Below are 16,382 nucleotides of genomic sequence, written 5' to 3'. Positions count from 1 at the left end.
ACATATTTTGAAAGCTGTCACCTTTCTAGTGGCGTAATACACTGCACAATTTTTGCTTTTCTCTAAAAGCTTCTTGCTAATTCAGAGTATTTTCAGTATTTTCCTTATAATTTCCTACATACTAATCTTTTTACTGTGGTCAGGGGAGAGATGAGAGTCCCTGAAGAAGCACTTAAGGTAACAATGTGCAGTTCCTGGATGTTTTTTTGCCACTGTAGTGTTATTATAACAGAGGTTTCGGATTTTATCCCAGTCTTTGAGGGTTTGTGGTTTTTTCTCTATTTAATGTCATGTAGCATGAAAAATTCACAAGCCAGCTCCAGTTATCCCAAAAATCTTCAGAGGCAGAAGGATCGAAACAAAGCAGCTCCAAAAGTTCAGAGTCCAAGGTAACAGACTCCACAGCTGAAGTGCACCACAAAACTACAGAAGCACTGAAATCTGAAGAAAAATCAGTGGGTAAGGTTCATTTTTTTTGTTGCAGAAGCACAAAACTTGGAAAGGATGTTAATTTGCTTCAGTACGATGATTGTGAAATTCTGTAGACAGTAAAAATTTCAATATATGAACATTTAACCATAGCTTAGGTGTAAATAATTATTTTTGGCATTTAATTTCTACCTTTTTTACAGTAACATCCACATGTTAAGAAAACTTTTAAAGAGAGATTGAATCAGCAATTATAAGATTTTTGCATGTCCCTTTTCCCAAATCACAGACTTGAAGCATTTGTGACAGGATATTGCTATATTGCTGTAGTTTGAGTGTAAGTATTTGTTAAGAAACAGTTTGTATTTTTTAGCATCACCATTACCAAGTGCACTATTTTTCCTTTGGTTGGTTTGGGGTTTTTTCCCTTATTAGTGGGTGGGAGTTTTGTTTGTTTGCTTGGTAGTTCCTAGCATTCAATGATTCCTGTGTCAGGATATAACCTAAGTGTTCTATTGTGGTTTAAAGATTTGTAGATACTGTGGTTTCAGACTCGTTTCTACGCCATTGTTCATATTTATTTAATGTGTCATGGTGGCTCTGCTGTGGTTGTCTTAAAACTTTGTGTGGGTTGTACTGCACCCAGTTCTGGGCCCCCAGTATGGGATGGATTTGTATCTGTTGGAGTGAGGCCAGAGGAGGGCCAAAAAGATGAGCAAAGGGTTGGAGCAGACAGGCTGCGAGATGGAGTTGTTCAGCCTAGAGAAGAAAAGGCTCCAGGGAGAGCCTCATGGCAGCCTTTCAGTACCTAAAGGGAGCTGGTAAAAAAAGAGGGAGAGCATATTTTACTCAGGCAAGTAGTGATAAAAGACTAGGTGCAATGGTTTTTAAATGAGAGGGGAGAGATTTTGTTTACATGTCAGGAAGAAATTTTTTACTGTGAGAGTAGTGAACCACTTAAACAGGTTGTCCAGAAAGTTTGTGGATATCTCGTCATGGAAGTGTTTAAGGCTTTGAGCAAACTAATCTGGCAAAAGGTGTTCCTGCCCATGGCAGGTCCCTTCCAACCCAAACCGTTCTCTGATTCTCTGATGAGCTTCAGCATGAGGATTGCTGAAGTGTAGTGGAGATAACCAAAAGAATGAGAAAGGGATCAGGTATTATTGTTCCGTTAATATGGAACTCTCTGGGTCTGATTTCCTTAGGTCAGGGCTCTACAGATTTGTTTAGGTTTCATCTATTCTTCCAGAAGAGTCACTTGAAAGAACTCTTGTCCTTCCACACATACAGGATTCTGTGATGCACTTAATTAACCTGTTTGTTTTGTTGTCTAATCCAGCATCTTGTTAAGAGTACATAAAGTAGCACAGTGCAGGGGTTTTATCCTCATCTTCTGTTTTTCTTTTCACTCCTCCAAAAATAACCGTCAAGGATAGGGATTTATATTTAAGTGCAACTCTCAGAAGCTTTATGGGGATTGATTCTCTCACTGTTGCTATATAAATGAATATCTGTTCACTGTTGCTAATTCAGTGCACAGGAATAGAATTATGGAATGGTTTGGGTTGGAACAGAGTTTAAACATCATTTAGGTTGCACCTCCTTGCCATGGTCAGGGACACCTTTTACCAGACCAGGTTGCTCAAAGCCTCATCCAACCCGTTCTGTAACACTTCAGGGATGGGGCATCCACAAATTCTCTGTGTGACCATCAAGTGTTTAAAAACAGCTTAGTATTGACTAAGGCATAAGACTGTGTTTTATTCCTAGTGGATAAAGTAACAGACAAGCTCCTAAGATAGATTTTATCAGATGATGGTTTTTTATGGAAGAACTCCTTAAAATATATTCAGAACATATGACACTAGAATAGCTAAATCTCTGTAGGGTAAGATATTTTTCCAAAAGATGAGATCAAACCTAACCCAGCACATTTATCATCAAGTTAGAAATCTTAATTATATCAGTGTTTTTTTTCTTAATTTTTGCATTTAAATATATTTAACCATGTGTATAGCACTTTTAGTTGTACTATGATTTAACTAACACCTTTGAAAAAACCCCTGTAAAATTGATTGTGCTCAGTAATGTTTTACACACAAGGTAACTCAGCACTCTGTAGTAGCTGTCAGCAATTTGGAACCTTGGCAACATTGCAAAATTTGATCAGTTTTTCATGCAGTGAGTTCATATTTCATTGAAAGGTCAGTGTGGGTAAGAATGAGAATCTTTTCACAGAAATAGCAACAAACAGCTTTTAGGAATGTACTGCTATCTTGATGACTTCAAACTGAAAGAAGAAATAATATTTACAGATATATCAGGGTAACAATAAGAAATGCCAGCTGCCTTTGCATAAACATTTGTGCCAGAAGTTTTGATTAGGTCATTAGTAAGCTTTTATATTTAGAACCCAGATCAGTTGTCTGGCCTCCAAGTTTGTTTTGTATTTAGGCAAATGCATGCAACCATTTCACTTCAGCGTCCAGGAGAAATGACCCAAGCAAATTACTTTCTCTTCATGTGATTTTAACCTAATATCACAGCTAAACAGAAAAGTTATTTTCTCTGCTTTGGGCTGACTTTATAGATATTTCTGCCATGCCTCGTGGGACACCGTTGTATGGACAGCCAGCCTGGTGGGGTGAAGATGAAGCTGATGAAAAAGGTGGTTGTAAGCCAGATGGCAAGCACGAAGAAAAAATGCCTGAGACAGGGGCTTCAGGTAAGTGTGTTGTCTTGTTTTTTTTTCTTCTCTTTATTGAACTGCATATATTATTAACTAGGGAACTAAACAGATATTAATGTTTGGAAGCTTCACAGTTTGCATAGATGAAAAGGTAAGATAATTGAAGAATATATTTTTATGAGAAACTATGCATTTCAGAGATCAGTTTCACATATATTATGTCAGTTTTCTAGTATATAATACAATTTTCTATCAGTAAGTACAGCAAATAACATTATCTGAACCAGTGCGTCTTTTTCTTTTTCAGTTTAATCTGTATCTGTCATTTTATATGCATAGGAATATTTTATTGAAGTAATTTCTGACAATAAATAGTGGCGGTTTATATTTGTGTCTGACTTTTAGCTATGGAAGGTTATCTGTACTAACATTCCTTTCTGTAATTCAATAATGCTGTATTAGTGGGAATTACATGTCATAATTCTTAAAGTAAAAATTAGTGTAATATAAGTTAAACTGGTAATATTTATTCCCCTGTAGTGCAGACCTTTTTATTAGTTAGCTTGTCTAGACACAGTATGTATTGCCAGAACTTCAATCTCAGTACCTATAATTAGGCTTTTATATCTATCGTCAGGCATATAAATAAAGTGACTGCTATTCTAATGAGGACAGTAACTGAAAACTTATTAAAGTTAGGACAAAATTCAGCCATGTTTGTTTAGCTCTTTAGACACACATTTAAGGTCCAGTAGTTTTAAGTTTGCAGTTTCTTAAAGTACTTTAATTGAATTCAGAATTTCTCTTTTCCTGTCATAGTACTTGCTTTGATTAACATGAATCATATTTTGCAGGAGCTGGAGTGAACTCTAAAAACCTGTAAATCAAACTAAATGAAGACTTCAGTGTAGTGAGAGCAAGGTCTTTGGAATTAACTTTTTACCATAGCCTTTTTTCATGGCCTTTTTCATGTTATTCTAAAGTTGTCATCATTCAGATAGTAGAGTAAGTCTATTAAGATTTAGACTAGTATAAAGAAACCAGATAAAAACATTTAAATTAGTTTTCCCTCATTAAATATAGGATTATTGAAAATATAATATGCTGAAGTCCATGTTTTTAATGCAATGCCATGTCATTTGCAAGGTGTGACACAAGATGCCAGCTTATATTTAGTAGTGTTCCTGTTCTTATTTTTCATCATTTTAAATTGCTTTTTCAGAAGCATCAAATTGCATTAAAAGGTTTACATGCTTTTGTATTTTTTTTATCAAGAGATTTTTCAGCAACTGATCAGTGCTTCTATTTTAATTCCTGAGTTCCAAGAAAAATAGGATTCCAACTATCACTCAAACCAATCATTTAGGTGCCATCTGTTTCAGTAGTAGACAAAAATAAGTTTGTTCTAGACTGAACTTAAGTAATGGGGATATTTTTGACATGATTTGGTTAGTGGAGTCATTATAGGTAATCAAGGTAAATGATGAATAGAGAAAATAGATTAATATTTTCTAAATTATTTAAATTTGGGTTTTTTCCATATATATACTATACAAAAGCTAAATTTGGGCCCAAAGCCTTTTTGGTGAATACAATATTTTGTCCTTTTTTTGAAAGAAAAAAAAATAAAATTATAAATCCCTTTTATTTATGTTGTTGCTTCTGTTTATCCATGAATGTATTTCCTGTGAATAGTATTGATCTAACAAGAGTGTAAGAATAGCTTCTATTTCCTCAAACTAGAAGACTCATAAATCTGCAGGAACGGAATTCAGTTTGGAAAAGCACATACTAAAGAAAAGCTTATGTGAAAGGAAGACGCTGCTGAGAAAAATCCAAAACCTGACATTTTTGCAAAACCATTTGTGGGGATGTGAGATTAAAATCCTGTATATAGACAAATTATTTATTTATCATGAACACCTAATCTCTGAGTAGACTCATTTGTAGTAGAATTGTAGTAGAATGTAGTAGAATTGTATGTTCCACTAGTCTGGTTTTTTACTAGTCAACAGTTTTTGACTGTTGTAGATAATTTTTAGTAGTGTTGGTAGAGAGGCTGAGAAGACAAACCATGAAAGAATTGACATTTGCTTCTATGGACACTTCAGTGGTCCCAGAACACTGTGTCTGTATAGAAGTGTGCAAAAGACATTCTGAATGTTTTCGTGCAATTATAAAATCATAAGATTTTTGGCCTGTTTTGGCCTACAGTTACATTCTATGAAAAAATTAACTTATTTTCAACAAGTTGCGTATTTTCTTCAAGCACTTAGGTTTTATAATATAGATGAATATAAGAATAGGATATGAATACAAAGATACACTTGTATGAAAGAAAATTGGAAACTTCAGAAGACTGCCATTCTTGGATATTTTAAAATATAAGCAAACTTTAATCAAACATGTTTAAGATTGGTGCAGCTAATTATTCTTTCATGGGTTAAATTGTATTAAGTGTTTAAAACACTGATCTGGGACATGCTTTTTAATGTAAACTGCCTAAAAGTAAGTACATTACAGGTGAATTCTTAAACTAAAATCAATAAAATCAGATACATATATTTGAACAGAGTAATCCTATTAAAAATCTGTGTCATGCTTTAAAGATTTTTTACATGATTATTTATTGCATAGAAAAGAAGATTTGAATTCTAAGAGATAGGGTAAGGTTTAATGAGGAGATTGAAGTGGGAGATTTATTTCTGTTAAGCCAACTATAGACAATTAGTCTTTACAGTCTCAAGTTAAAAAGATTATTTCAATGTTACTGCGTTTCTAGCACAACAGAAATTCACTAATGAAACTTATTTACAAACATAGCAAAATAGTCTGGAAAGCTTTGAAAAGAAAAATCCTTTCTACATTTTTCAGACATGTAATTCTCTAGTTCCAAGACCCATAGATCTGCTAGTCTGTATTAAAATGAACAGTTGTGCGTACACCTCTGGCCTGACTTTATGCTGCAGCTGTTAAATGCTCATGTTATTGGCAGGTTTATTGGGTGTGTAATTATTATTACTGCCATATGTTACACTCTCACTTCCTGGGAAAGCAAAAACTGCATTCTCTGCCGATCTTAGTAGTAGTTGTAGAATTTTATGTCATTTAATGCATTTACCAGAAATCTAAGAAAAGGCAGAAATAAGTTTTTAAGAAGACTTTAGGAATCTGAAGTAATTCTTAACACTTGGCATGAATTTTAATTCCAGCATTGCATAAAAGTATGTCAGATTAAACATTCCTTGCACTTAAGAAGCTGTCATTTTCAGGTAAAGCAGGCTGACAGTTGAGAAATACCAGTGTAATCGGTGTGTTTAGTTTACACACATTGTAATGTGTGATGCTTAATCAGCAGTATAAGCAGCTAAGTTCCTAGCAGTTTGTTCTAGAATTTAGATGAGTTTTGTAATGAAATATGTGCAAGTGCTGTGTATAAGGCTTGCTTTGCAAAGCTCTAGCAGCAAATATGCACAGTATGTCATGGGGAGCATACAGAACTCTATAAACCCCTCACAGCAATGTATTTAAGTAAGATTAGTTTTGTCCTTTTTTCACTTAAGCACCTTTAAATCTGGTAGTGAAATTATTTATTATGAGAGATGGGGATTTATATGCAGTGCTGGTTTGTATTTTTATTTTGAAAGAGAAATTCTGATATTTTTTCACAAGACTGGTTATGAAAGCATTAAAAGATAAAGATCTTCATATCTAATACTAGGTGAATCATTATATGTATTAATTGAAATCTTGTATTTAAATAAAAAATGAAGTTTTCTTCAGCTGCAAAGAAAATAAAAAAACCCTTAAACATAAGTGGGAAATAAAAAGTTGAATATGAATAAATATGAAAACAGAGAGGAAGGGAAAAAAATTATATTAAGCATTTGAAAGCACTAAATTCAGCTTCTTTTATTACACATACCATTGCACAGTGCCAAATATAAAGCTAACATTAAAAATATTTTGGGGTATTATGTGAATATGATATTTTGGCTGTTTCTTATACCTATTTCAAATAGATACATTGCTTCAGGTTTACAGACATTTTTTAAAGGAAGTGTTTCATAAATTCCAGATCATTTTCTTTTACAAGTTTCATTCTTAAAATTGTTTTTTTAAGGCAGAAAGAAAAGAGCATTACTAAAAATCTGAAGATTGTGCAAAATATTTTCTGAGATTTCCTGTTATTGCAGATGATGATATATTAATATACAGATGCAGTTTTTTCCACATCTGAATGGCACAGAAACCTATGATTTTTCTTGTCCAGGTCAGCAAGTAAAATGTTAAGATTCTGACTATTTGTGTGTGTAACTTAGAAATAAGACTTAAAAAAACCCAGAAAGTCCTAGAAAGTGTAATCAATTCTGCTAATGTCACAAAGTGAATGTTGCATTTCTGATGGTCGTCTCTAGAATGGAATGGAATGGACTAGAATATAGAATAGGATAGGATAGGGTAGGATAGGATAGGATAGGATAGGATAGGATAGGATAGAATGGAATGGAATAGAATAGAATAGAATAGAATAGAATAGAATAGAATAGAATAGAATAGAATAGAATAGAATAGAATAGAATAGAATAGAATAGAATAGAATAGAAATCACTGAGGTTGGAAGATACCTTCAGGATCATCCAGTTGAACCATCCATCCAGCACTGTAACCCTTAAACTACTGAGCCATCGCCCAGTGCCACATAGAGATGCCTCTTGCATACCTCCAGGGATGGTGACTCCACCATATCCCTGGGCAATCTATTCCAATGCCTGACAACCCTGTCAGTGAAAAAATCTTTTTCTAGTGTCTAATCTGAATCTCCCTTGTCTCAGTTTAAGGCCATTTCCTCCAGTCCTCTCACTTCAGGCGCTGTAGAAGAAACCAGCCCCACCTCACTAAGGGCTCCTTCCAGGTGGCTGTAGAGAGTTATGAGATCCTACCTGAGCTTCCTCTTCTCCATATTAAGCAAACACAGTCATTTCTCACAAGAATGTTCCCTACTAAAGGATCTCTCTGAATCTCCCTTTGGTTAAGCCTATGGTTTCCCAAATACTCGTTTCCCTCCTAGCCTCTCCTAGACTCATTTCAGCAATAGTATCACTATTCCTGGGTGGCAGTTACCAATTACTGCTTCCTCACTTGCTTTGTAGAAACAGTTGCTCCATTGTCTTTTGTCACTCAGGAACTTTGAAGAGTGAGAGCTCCCTTTTTACAGATAATCCTGCTACTTTTTGTGCCTCTTTCCTTTTAGTCTTGCCAGTTATGAAATGCCTTCATCCCTGAAGAGACTGAAGTTCATAACCTACCCATACCTTCATTTTCCCAAAACTAACTTGCAATTGCCTGTTTTGCTATACATATACTATGCTTGTTCTGTTTTGAAAATTACAGAGCAGTGACAACCACTACCTTCAGTATTTGCTTGAAGATTTTCTCTTAAAGGTGTCTGTATTTAGTCTGATACATGATTTCCTTCATCTTGGCAGATGACATTTTATAATAGGATTTCAAAGGTAAGGCTGTTTTATAGATCACTCTTTGTAATATTTGAAAGCTCTAAGGACTTGCATTTAGAATCTGCGAGAAAAATATTGAAGGGTGGTTTAGATCAGGATCTATATTAATTTTTTGCTTCTTCCTTTTCTATTTTTTATTCTAATAAATTCTGATGCATTTTACTTTTCTAAAAATGTAAGTACTTCTGACTGAAAATAGGATTTTTAAGTGATTAAGATTAACTTATACTTCAGATATTTTTATTTATATAATTGTTAAAACTTTTTCTAGTTTAGCAAAATTTATAATTTAGTTGTAGTTCAGATTCTTCTTTTGATTAAACTCTGTCTTAATTTAGATTCAAACTATATACTAGCATCTGTTTAATCAAAAATATTGGAATCAAATACTGTGCATATTATTATAGTATAAACGGTTGATTTGAAATGTTAAATTTGGTGTAGGCAAGTTTCACACAGAAATTTTTTGTGAAGTCCTTCATCAGTTCTGACAAACCAGTGTGAGAGATCCTGACATTGCTGTACATCTGATGTAATTTGCCTACATTCTTATTTTTTTCAAAAGATGGTAATAAACCAGCTGTTTCGTAATTACTGAAAAGTACTGTGTCTTGTCTGGCTACCAGATTGCTCCTGCCTTGCCCAAACTTAGAAATATTACTCAAAACAGAGTATTAGCCAGTTATCTTCTTTGAACAAGCGTTGAACACTATATCTGGCTTAACTATTAGCTACAGGAATTGCATGATGTTGTTGACTTGAAGTTTTGAGCAGAAGCACATGGAGGGAAAAAAATCTTGTTTGTGAATTGGCTGTGTGGTGGATTACTTTCCTTTTCAGTGACTGTTTCATATTGTAAGGATCCAAACTCTAAATTTGATCCTGCCAGTTTGATCCATTCCAGCTTGTTAGCTACATGAAACAAATGGAGAGTGATCATAGTTTATCCAAAGTCTAGGACCTGCAAAGTGTGACTTTGTTTATTTCTGTACATTTTCTATATAAAAAGAGAAGATTTTTAATAACCTTTGCATCAGTAAAATAGATAAATTCTGTATTGTGTGTCTGCTGGCATAAATGTTTTCAGGAAGGGTATTAAAAAGGCATTCTGGTTCCCAGGGAGGGGAGTAGTGAAGTGCTGTTGTAATACCTGAAAACTTCCCCACAGACATAAGGTAGCTGATAGTGCAATGAAAGTCATTAGCTAGGGGGTTCTTGGAATCCAACAGCACAATGGAACAACCTGTGTGAATTCCAAACATGTTTTGTGTTTGTAACAGCTACTGGTAGAAAAAATAAATTGCAACCACTTTGCTAGCTGCACTGGTGTACTTTTATCCAATGAATTTCCAAACATAGCAATAATAAAGAATGTATACTGTTCTTGTTTTAATTCAATAGCATCTTTTTTTTTTTTACTTTTCCAGGTATTATTCTTTCCTTTAAATAGTTTATTTCTCTGTATCACACCACCACCTTTTTTTTTTTTTTTTTTAATTTTTTTACCTCTTCATAAATCCTCTCAAGAAGCATGTGTTTGCAAGGAGCAGCATAGATGCATGATTCCATCATGCATCCTTTATCTCTTAAATTCCTGACTTTAGTATAAGTGTTTCTACTGCTGTCTTATTGCATAACAGTTTCATGCACAAATATTAACTTCCTCAGCTGATGTAGGGTAGCTTTATTCAGTACCTAAAATCAATTAGTTGCAGTCTCAGTTCTTTATTTGGTAACATGAAATGATATCTTAAACATCTTAGAGTGGTCCAAGATAAATTGCTTCAGAGCTATTCAGAATTCTTTTGCTTGAATCTAAGTTGCCGTTACTATTAAGGTCTCAAGCTTCTGTGTCTTTAGTACATCTCTGCACCAGGTATTTTGGCTGACTTAGTAGTTCATAAAATGCAATCAGGTTTGTTTCCTTAATGCCACATTGGTAGCTTTGCAGCAACCACAGGAAGCTTTAGCTTTCATTTAGGCTATACAGTGGAACTTCAAATTACTACCGTGCTTTTTCTACTTTCTCTAGCCAGCTTTTTTTTAGCCAGTGAGAGCATGGCCTGCTAACATTCTGTGTGCTTCCAGCTGTTTTTCTGTTCATCTACAAACTATAGGCAACAAGTAAAATAAGAGGACATGACAGTAGGATTTAGCTCAATTCTTTGGTTTTATCTTTTGTATAAACATAAAGTGGTTCCATTCCAAAACACTTTCCAGTGCATAACAGTGTTTAACTTTTCAAGCCAGAATTAATGTTTATCTTGCATTAATGTGTGAATTGTTTTTCTGAAGAGTGTTTGCCGAACAAAATTATGCTTTCTATCCACTGTGGGAGATGAAAGATCATTATCATTTGTTTTGGGAGCACCCTGACTTGATGTTTTTACCAATAGATTGGAATTGTGCTAATGATCATCTCAACAATTTTGCCACTTTGATTTACCTGTTTTCCATGTTTAAATAACTCATCTGACCTTTACATCTTCTAAAAATATTTTACATGCACTTTGGCAAATTCTAAATGAGCTTTTTGCCACTTTATACATCTCATAGCTGAAGTTCAAACTTTATTAATGAAAATCCTTTTCATTAATACTTCCTATGTGTAACTCTGGAACTATTTTTCCAGAACTACAGAGCTCAGTCTACTCCACAATCTTACTGTTTATTCCAGAAATTACTCAAGAGGCCGTTACAGGAGTTTAGAAACTTGTTGAAGAGCTTGAAGTTCCCAAGTATTGTGAAATCTGTTTTTTTTTATTTTTCCTAATAGGATGCAGCACAGATGCCAAGCAATCTGAGGAGCGATCTGCATCTGCAAGTGAAGAACTTTATCCTTTTTGTAGGGAGCCCAGTTATTTTGAAATCCCTACTAAAGAATGCCAGCAAGCTTCACAAATAGCAGAGAGCACTATTCATGAAATTCCCACAAAAGATACCCAAAGCTCTCACACAGCAGCTTCAGGGCACGCTTCCTTTACCATTGAATTTGATGACAACACTCCAGGAAAAGTAAAGATCAAAGATCATGTGACAAAATTCACATCGGAACAGCGTCACAAGTCAAAGAAACCTTCTTCCTCCAGTGGTCAGGACCTGCCGGGGCTTCAGACAGTGATGATGGCTGCGGAGAGCAAAGTAGCAGATTGGCTTGCACAGAATAATCCTCCAAGAATGATATGGGAGCCAACGGAGGAGGATTCCAAAAGTATTAAGAGTGACGTTCCAGTGTACTTGAAGAGACTGAAAGGTAAAGTGAATAATTCCAGCTATGCTTAGTTTTGAAAGCAGCAGTTCCTCACCAGCATTCAGTCAAAGGGTCCTTGCAGAGTTCAGATGAAATCACAGATACTCGACACGTGTGCAAGGATTCGGGCTGGGAAATTTTATTGCTGAATTCTTACAAAGAGTGTAAGAAACAAAATGCTGAATCATTTTACAGTCAATATGCTAATTAGAGATGTTCTAGTGTGGCTGAAAACATTAGGTATTTAAACACTGATCTTGAAAAAGAAAAGGAAAAAACCCAAACCTTAGGTAGATTTTATATATCTCACTCCTTCTCATGAATTACTTCAAAAACATGAATTGCTGTTTAGAATCAAAGCTCTGAAGTTCAATTTATGCTTTTAACAGCTCTTTCAATAGCATATTTTCTGTGAATATTTGTGTGTTCTAAGAAAATAATTTATGGTAAAGAATATACCATGTACTCATTCTGCATATATGGATCATGTTTGGTGAGGTCAAGTTTGAGTCAGGAATCAGAAATAAAGGAAGAGCTTCAATTTTTATATTCAGCTTGGGGACTGTTGTGTTCATATGAGTGCTGCTGTTGAATGGAGTTCTGGATCATACATGTTCATTTATTGCAGATAGTGACATACCAAATTAAACTAAATCAAATGTTACACATGACAGGTGTACTTTGAGTGTCACTTAACAGAATAGAGAAGCAGATAGTCGTGATGTTCAGATGAAGATTCCAGTACCATTCAAACTTTCAGAATGAAAACTTCTGAACTTTTTCAACTTTACAACATTCAACCTTCTGCAACATTATCATGTCTAACATTATCATTTGACTCCTAAAAATAAAATTCTGAAAGCAGAATTAGATTAATGTGCTAACATAAAGATAATAGAGTATTATTTCTTCTGGTGTAAATCACAGTCTTTGGCCTTCGTGTTTTGTATTAATGAATGTTCTTTAACATACTAGCCATGACACTGATAAATAGAAGAAGCTTTGTTTATAAACCTTTTCCTGGCAGAAACTATTCAAATTGTAATTATTTTTCATCTCAAAGAGGTGTAAGTTATGGGATATGGCCGTAACAAATATCTGAATTTTGTAATCTTCTATGGCCTGTTTGTAATCTCATTCTTCAGTAGTATTTTTAGATAGTAAATATACCTAGGTACTTCGAAAGTTTGATTTTTTTAATAAAAACTCAAAGCTTTTTTCTTTTTCTCCTCAGCTTTTTCTTATAATACTCTGTACTGAAGTCCCACTGCTAAAATTAGATTATATTACTTTTATTATGGTATTGATATTGCATTATTATTTTTATTATTATTATTATTATTATTATTATTTGGAAATATATGAGTCATCACATAATTTTTGTAGGCAGTATTCTAACAAGTAGAAAATAGGAATGTGAGTTGGGATTTAAGATGTGTTTTTTAGTGGTATTTGTCCAATAAGTAATACTAGCCAATATGTAATTGCTATTTAACTGAATAGAAGCTGCATATCCTAATTATTTAAATGAAAAAACCTCAAAAAAGCTAACCTCTTGAAAATCAAAAATACAGAAATTGTATATTATATGCATATAACCAAAATTCGATCTAGAGGTGTTCAAAGAAGATGAAACTGTTTCTTCCCAGGTACTGAGCTAAAACTTAGGAGCACTGACACTTTCCTTGTACATAAGGTTGTTCTGTGTAAAATACACTTACTGTGTGCAAGTATCCAGCCTTCCGTACATTTTCAGGTATCATTGCAAAGTACTTTTATAGATGTATTTATGATTTATGAAATGCATAATCCTTATTCATAGATCTCAGAGTAGTTTGTGGAATGAATAAGTAATAACAACCATTTTACATGCACACATCAAATGCTGAGTGGGGTGGATTATGGAAAAACTCATTGCTCGTCTTGGGAAGAGTAATAAAGAATTCAGTCCAATTTTAAGTAGACATTTCTTATGATAAATTGTTGTAAATGTGGGAGGAATCCAGCAATGAACTGTGTCTATCTTTCCACTGTTGGAAGGATTTTATTAGCGTTTTTTTTTTCTTCTTAACCCTGCCTGGAATGTGTCAGTAGTCATTTATAATCAACTGGCTCTGTAACAAAACTGATATAATTCAAAAACATACTATAGTACAGCTGGTAAAATGCTGGCTTTTGTATGTCACTGGAAAGTATTCACAGATGAAAATATTGGGGAAAAGATATTTCAGATGCACTGCTGTTACTGATCAGCTTCTGAAATGTTTCATTCTTTGACTTGTAGCAAGTTGATTGCATTTCCAGGAGCTGTACCAAATTTGAAGAGCCAAGTACTGTAAGCTGTTGAAGTTTAAACAGAAATCCGATTTGAAATAATTTTCATTCCTAGTTTGCTGCTTTTTTTTTTGTCTGTTATGTTGGAGTCTTTCTTTGTTTCACTGTGCTATGCATTGTTTTGCTTTGCTTGTAGGGAATAAGCATGATGATGGCACACAAAGTGATTCAGAAAATATTGGTGCACACCGGCATTACAGTAAACGGGCAGCACTTGAAGAGCACTTAAGGCATCATCATGCAGAGCTGAAAAAGTCACACCAGAAAGTTCATTCAACAGAAAAGCAGCAAGATCAAGCTGGTATGAGTCAGACTGCCTTTATGATTGAGTTTTTTGATGAAGACCATCCTCGCAAGAGACGTTCTTACTCTTTTTCTCAGAATGTAGGAGCTCTATGCCCAGATTCTCCATCTCCCACATCTCACACACGAGCTGAAAGAGTGAAACCTGCATCAGGAGAGAAAGTCCCTTCACCTGTGCAAGCTGGCTCATCATATCACAGAGCAGTACATGGTGTTCATGCCAAACTTCTAAACCAGAAATCAGAAGAACCCTCTGCTGCATTACCTGCCTTACAAGCTGCATTGTTAAGGAGTTCAGGAAGCCTTGGCCATAGGCCTAATCAGAACCAGGAGATGGACAAAAAGTTGAAGAGCCAACACATTTCTGCTGCTAGTGAAAAGGACAATGAGGATGACCAGAGTGACAAAGGTACTTACACTATTGAGTTGGAAAATCCCAATCCTGAAGAAATGGAAGCCCGTAAAATGATTGACAAGGTGAGAAACTTGAAATGTATTCTGATACTACAAGTGTTATGGGCTGTGTGGGCAGCTCTCTACCACTTCATTTCTTTCAAGTCTTTAAACCAGACTATAATGTTGAAATATGAAATGTTGCAAGAGCAGCAGCAGGCATTTGGCTAAACATTATACCTTGTTTGATACTGCTGTTCTCTTAAAGTTCGTTAGTTTTAATGTGTTTTCAAAATATTTCAGTACCATAAATATACAAGGAACCAAAAATCATTTAACTGATTTTTTTGAGGATATTTTATGTCCCTGTGGAAATACTCACTTGTTCTTGAAAGCCTTTTATCTCTAGTTTTCATTATATAAATTGGTTCCATCCAAATTATCATTGAGATGTAGATTGCAACTGTTTTCTATACTTATTTTAAAAGTATATTCAATAACAGTAACTTAAATTTCTGTGTCTGCTATAAAGAGTAAGTAAAAAAATGCTTTTCTTTTCAAAAGGTGTTTATATGATAGCAGTGTAAATTTCCTAGTTTGTTTATTGGTAACAATAGAAATATCAATAACAATACAAATTGTATTTGCAGTTTAAAAACTGTATTAAATAATTATTCTTTGGATTCAACAGGAAAGTATGAGTAGCAGAAGCTATGTTTAATCATTTCACTTAACATGTCTTGAAATGGATTTTTTTCTGGTTTTGTTGTGTTTTCCTAGATAATCTATTATGGTAGAATGCCTGCACCCAATTCTAGGCTAGGGTTTTGCTAATTAAACAGGAAATTCATCACTTGTTACAGGATTATCTAAGGATTCATTTGCATGTCTGAAACTTTTCATAGCTGAGCAAATACATGAATACATTTAGAATTAGTTTTGGCTAGTGTTGAAAACAGCTTTTTGCAAGACAAGCTAGCTTCACTGGTTTGATTTTGTAAAAAAAATCTGAAGTAGTGGGGAAATAGGACATTTTATAGATAGTTTTCTTTTTAAAAAGGTGTTTCTGGAGCATTTGGAGACAGGGATTAAAATAAAGGGTGTCACCTGCAATAAAGTAATAAAGATAATAGTTTCACCTCTTACGGGCTCTGAAAAGGAAATTTTTTACTTCTTTGAATCAATATTCAAAAAATAAGTGGAAACTAAAAGCATTCCAAATGAAACAAGTAAATATTAAAGAACTACAAATTTCTGCATTTTATTCTTAAATTATGAATCTTCAACTAAATTGCACCAGAAAATTTCTAAGTCTTGTTTTAGCTAAATATTGTAGTTCAATGGTGCTTTTTTGGAAACCACACAAAGTAATAACATTTGAAAATAGACAATTTATGTATTTGATAAAAATGTTAATACTGTCTAATATTTATAATCATAGAATATGCTGAGTTGGGAGGGATCC

The 16,382-nt window shown here is 34.2% G+C and overlaps 1 protein-coding gene across 9 annotated transcripts in view; it reads left to right on the top strand.

Annotated features, from left to right (window-relative positions):
- The window catches only part of CEP170 (centrosomal protein 170), a 96,061-nt gene that overhangs the window by 33,765 nt on the left and 45,914 nt on the right, over positions 1 to 16,382 (top strand). For all 9 annotated transcript variants that reach the window (XM_088052475.1, XM_088052474.1, XM_088052473.1 and 6 more), the window contains exons 5-9: positions 122 to 177; positions 297 to 459; positions 3,020 to 3,154; positions 11,414 to 11,890; positions 14,358 to 15,001. In XM_088052475.1, the coding sequence (XP_087908601.1) occupies positions 122 to 177; positions 297 to 459; positions 3,020 to 3,154; positions 11,414 to 11,890; positions 14,358 to 15,001 (1,475 nt within the window). The remainder of the gene's footprint in view (positions 1 to 121; positions 178 to 296; positions 460 to 3,019; positions 3,155 to 11,413; positions 11,891 to 14,357; positions 15,002 to 16,382) is intronic.

Source organism: Pseudopodoces humilis, chromosome 3, assembly GCF_049639895.1.
Source record: "Pseudopodoces humilis isolate 2021_Gansu_Grassland_sample_001 chromosome 3, ASM4963989v1, whole genome shotgun sequence".
Lineage (NCBI taxonomy): Eukaryota > Metazoa > Chordata > Aves > Passeriformes > Paridae > Pseudopodoces > Pseudopodoces humilis.
Note: the sequence above shows the minus strand (reverse complement) of the source record. Positions and strands in the feature narration are given on the sequence as shown.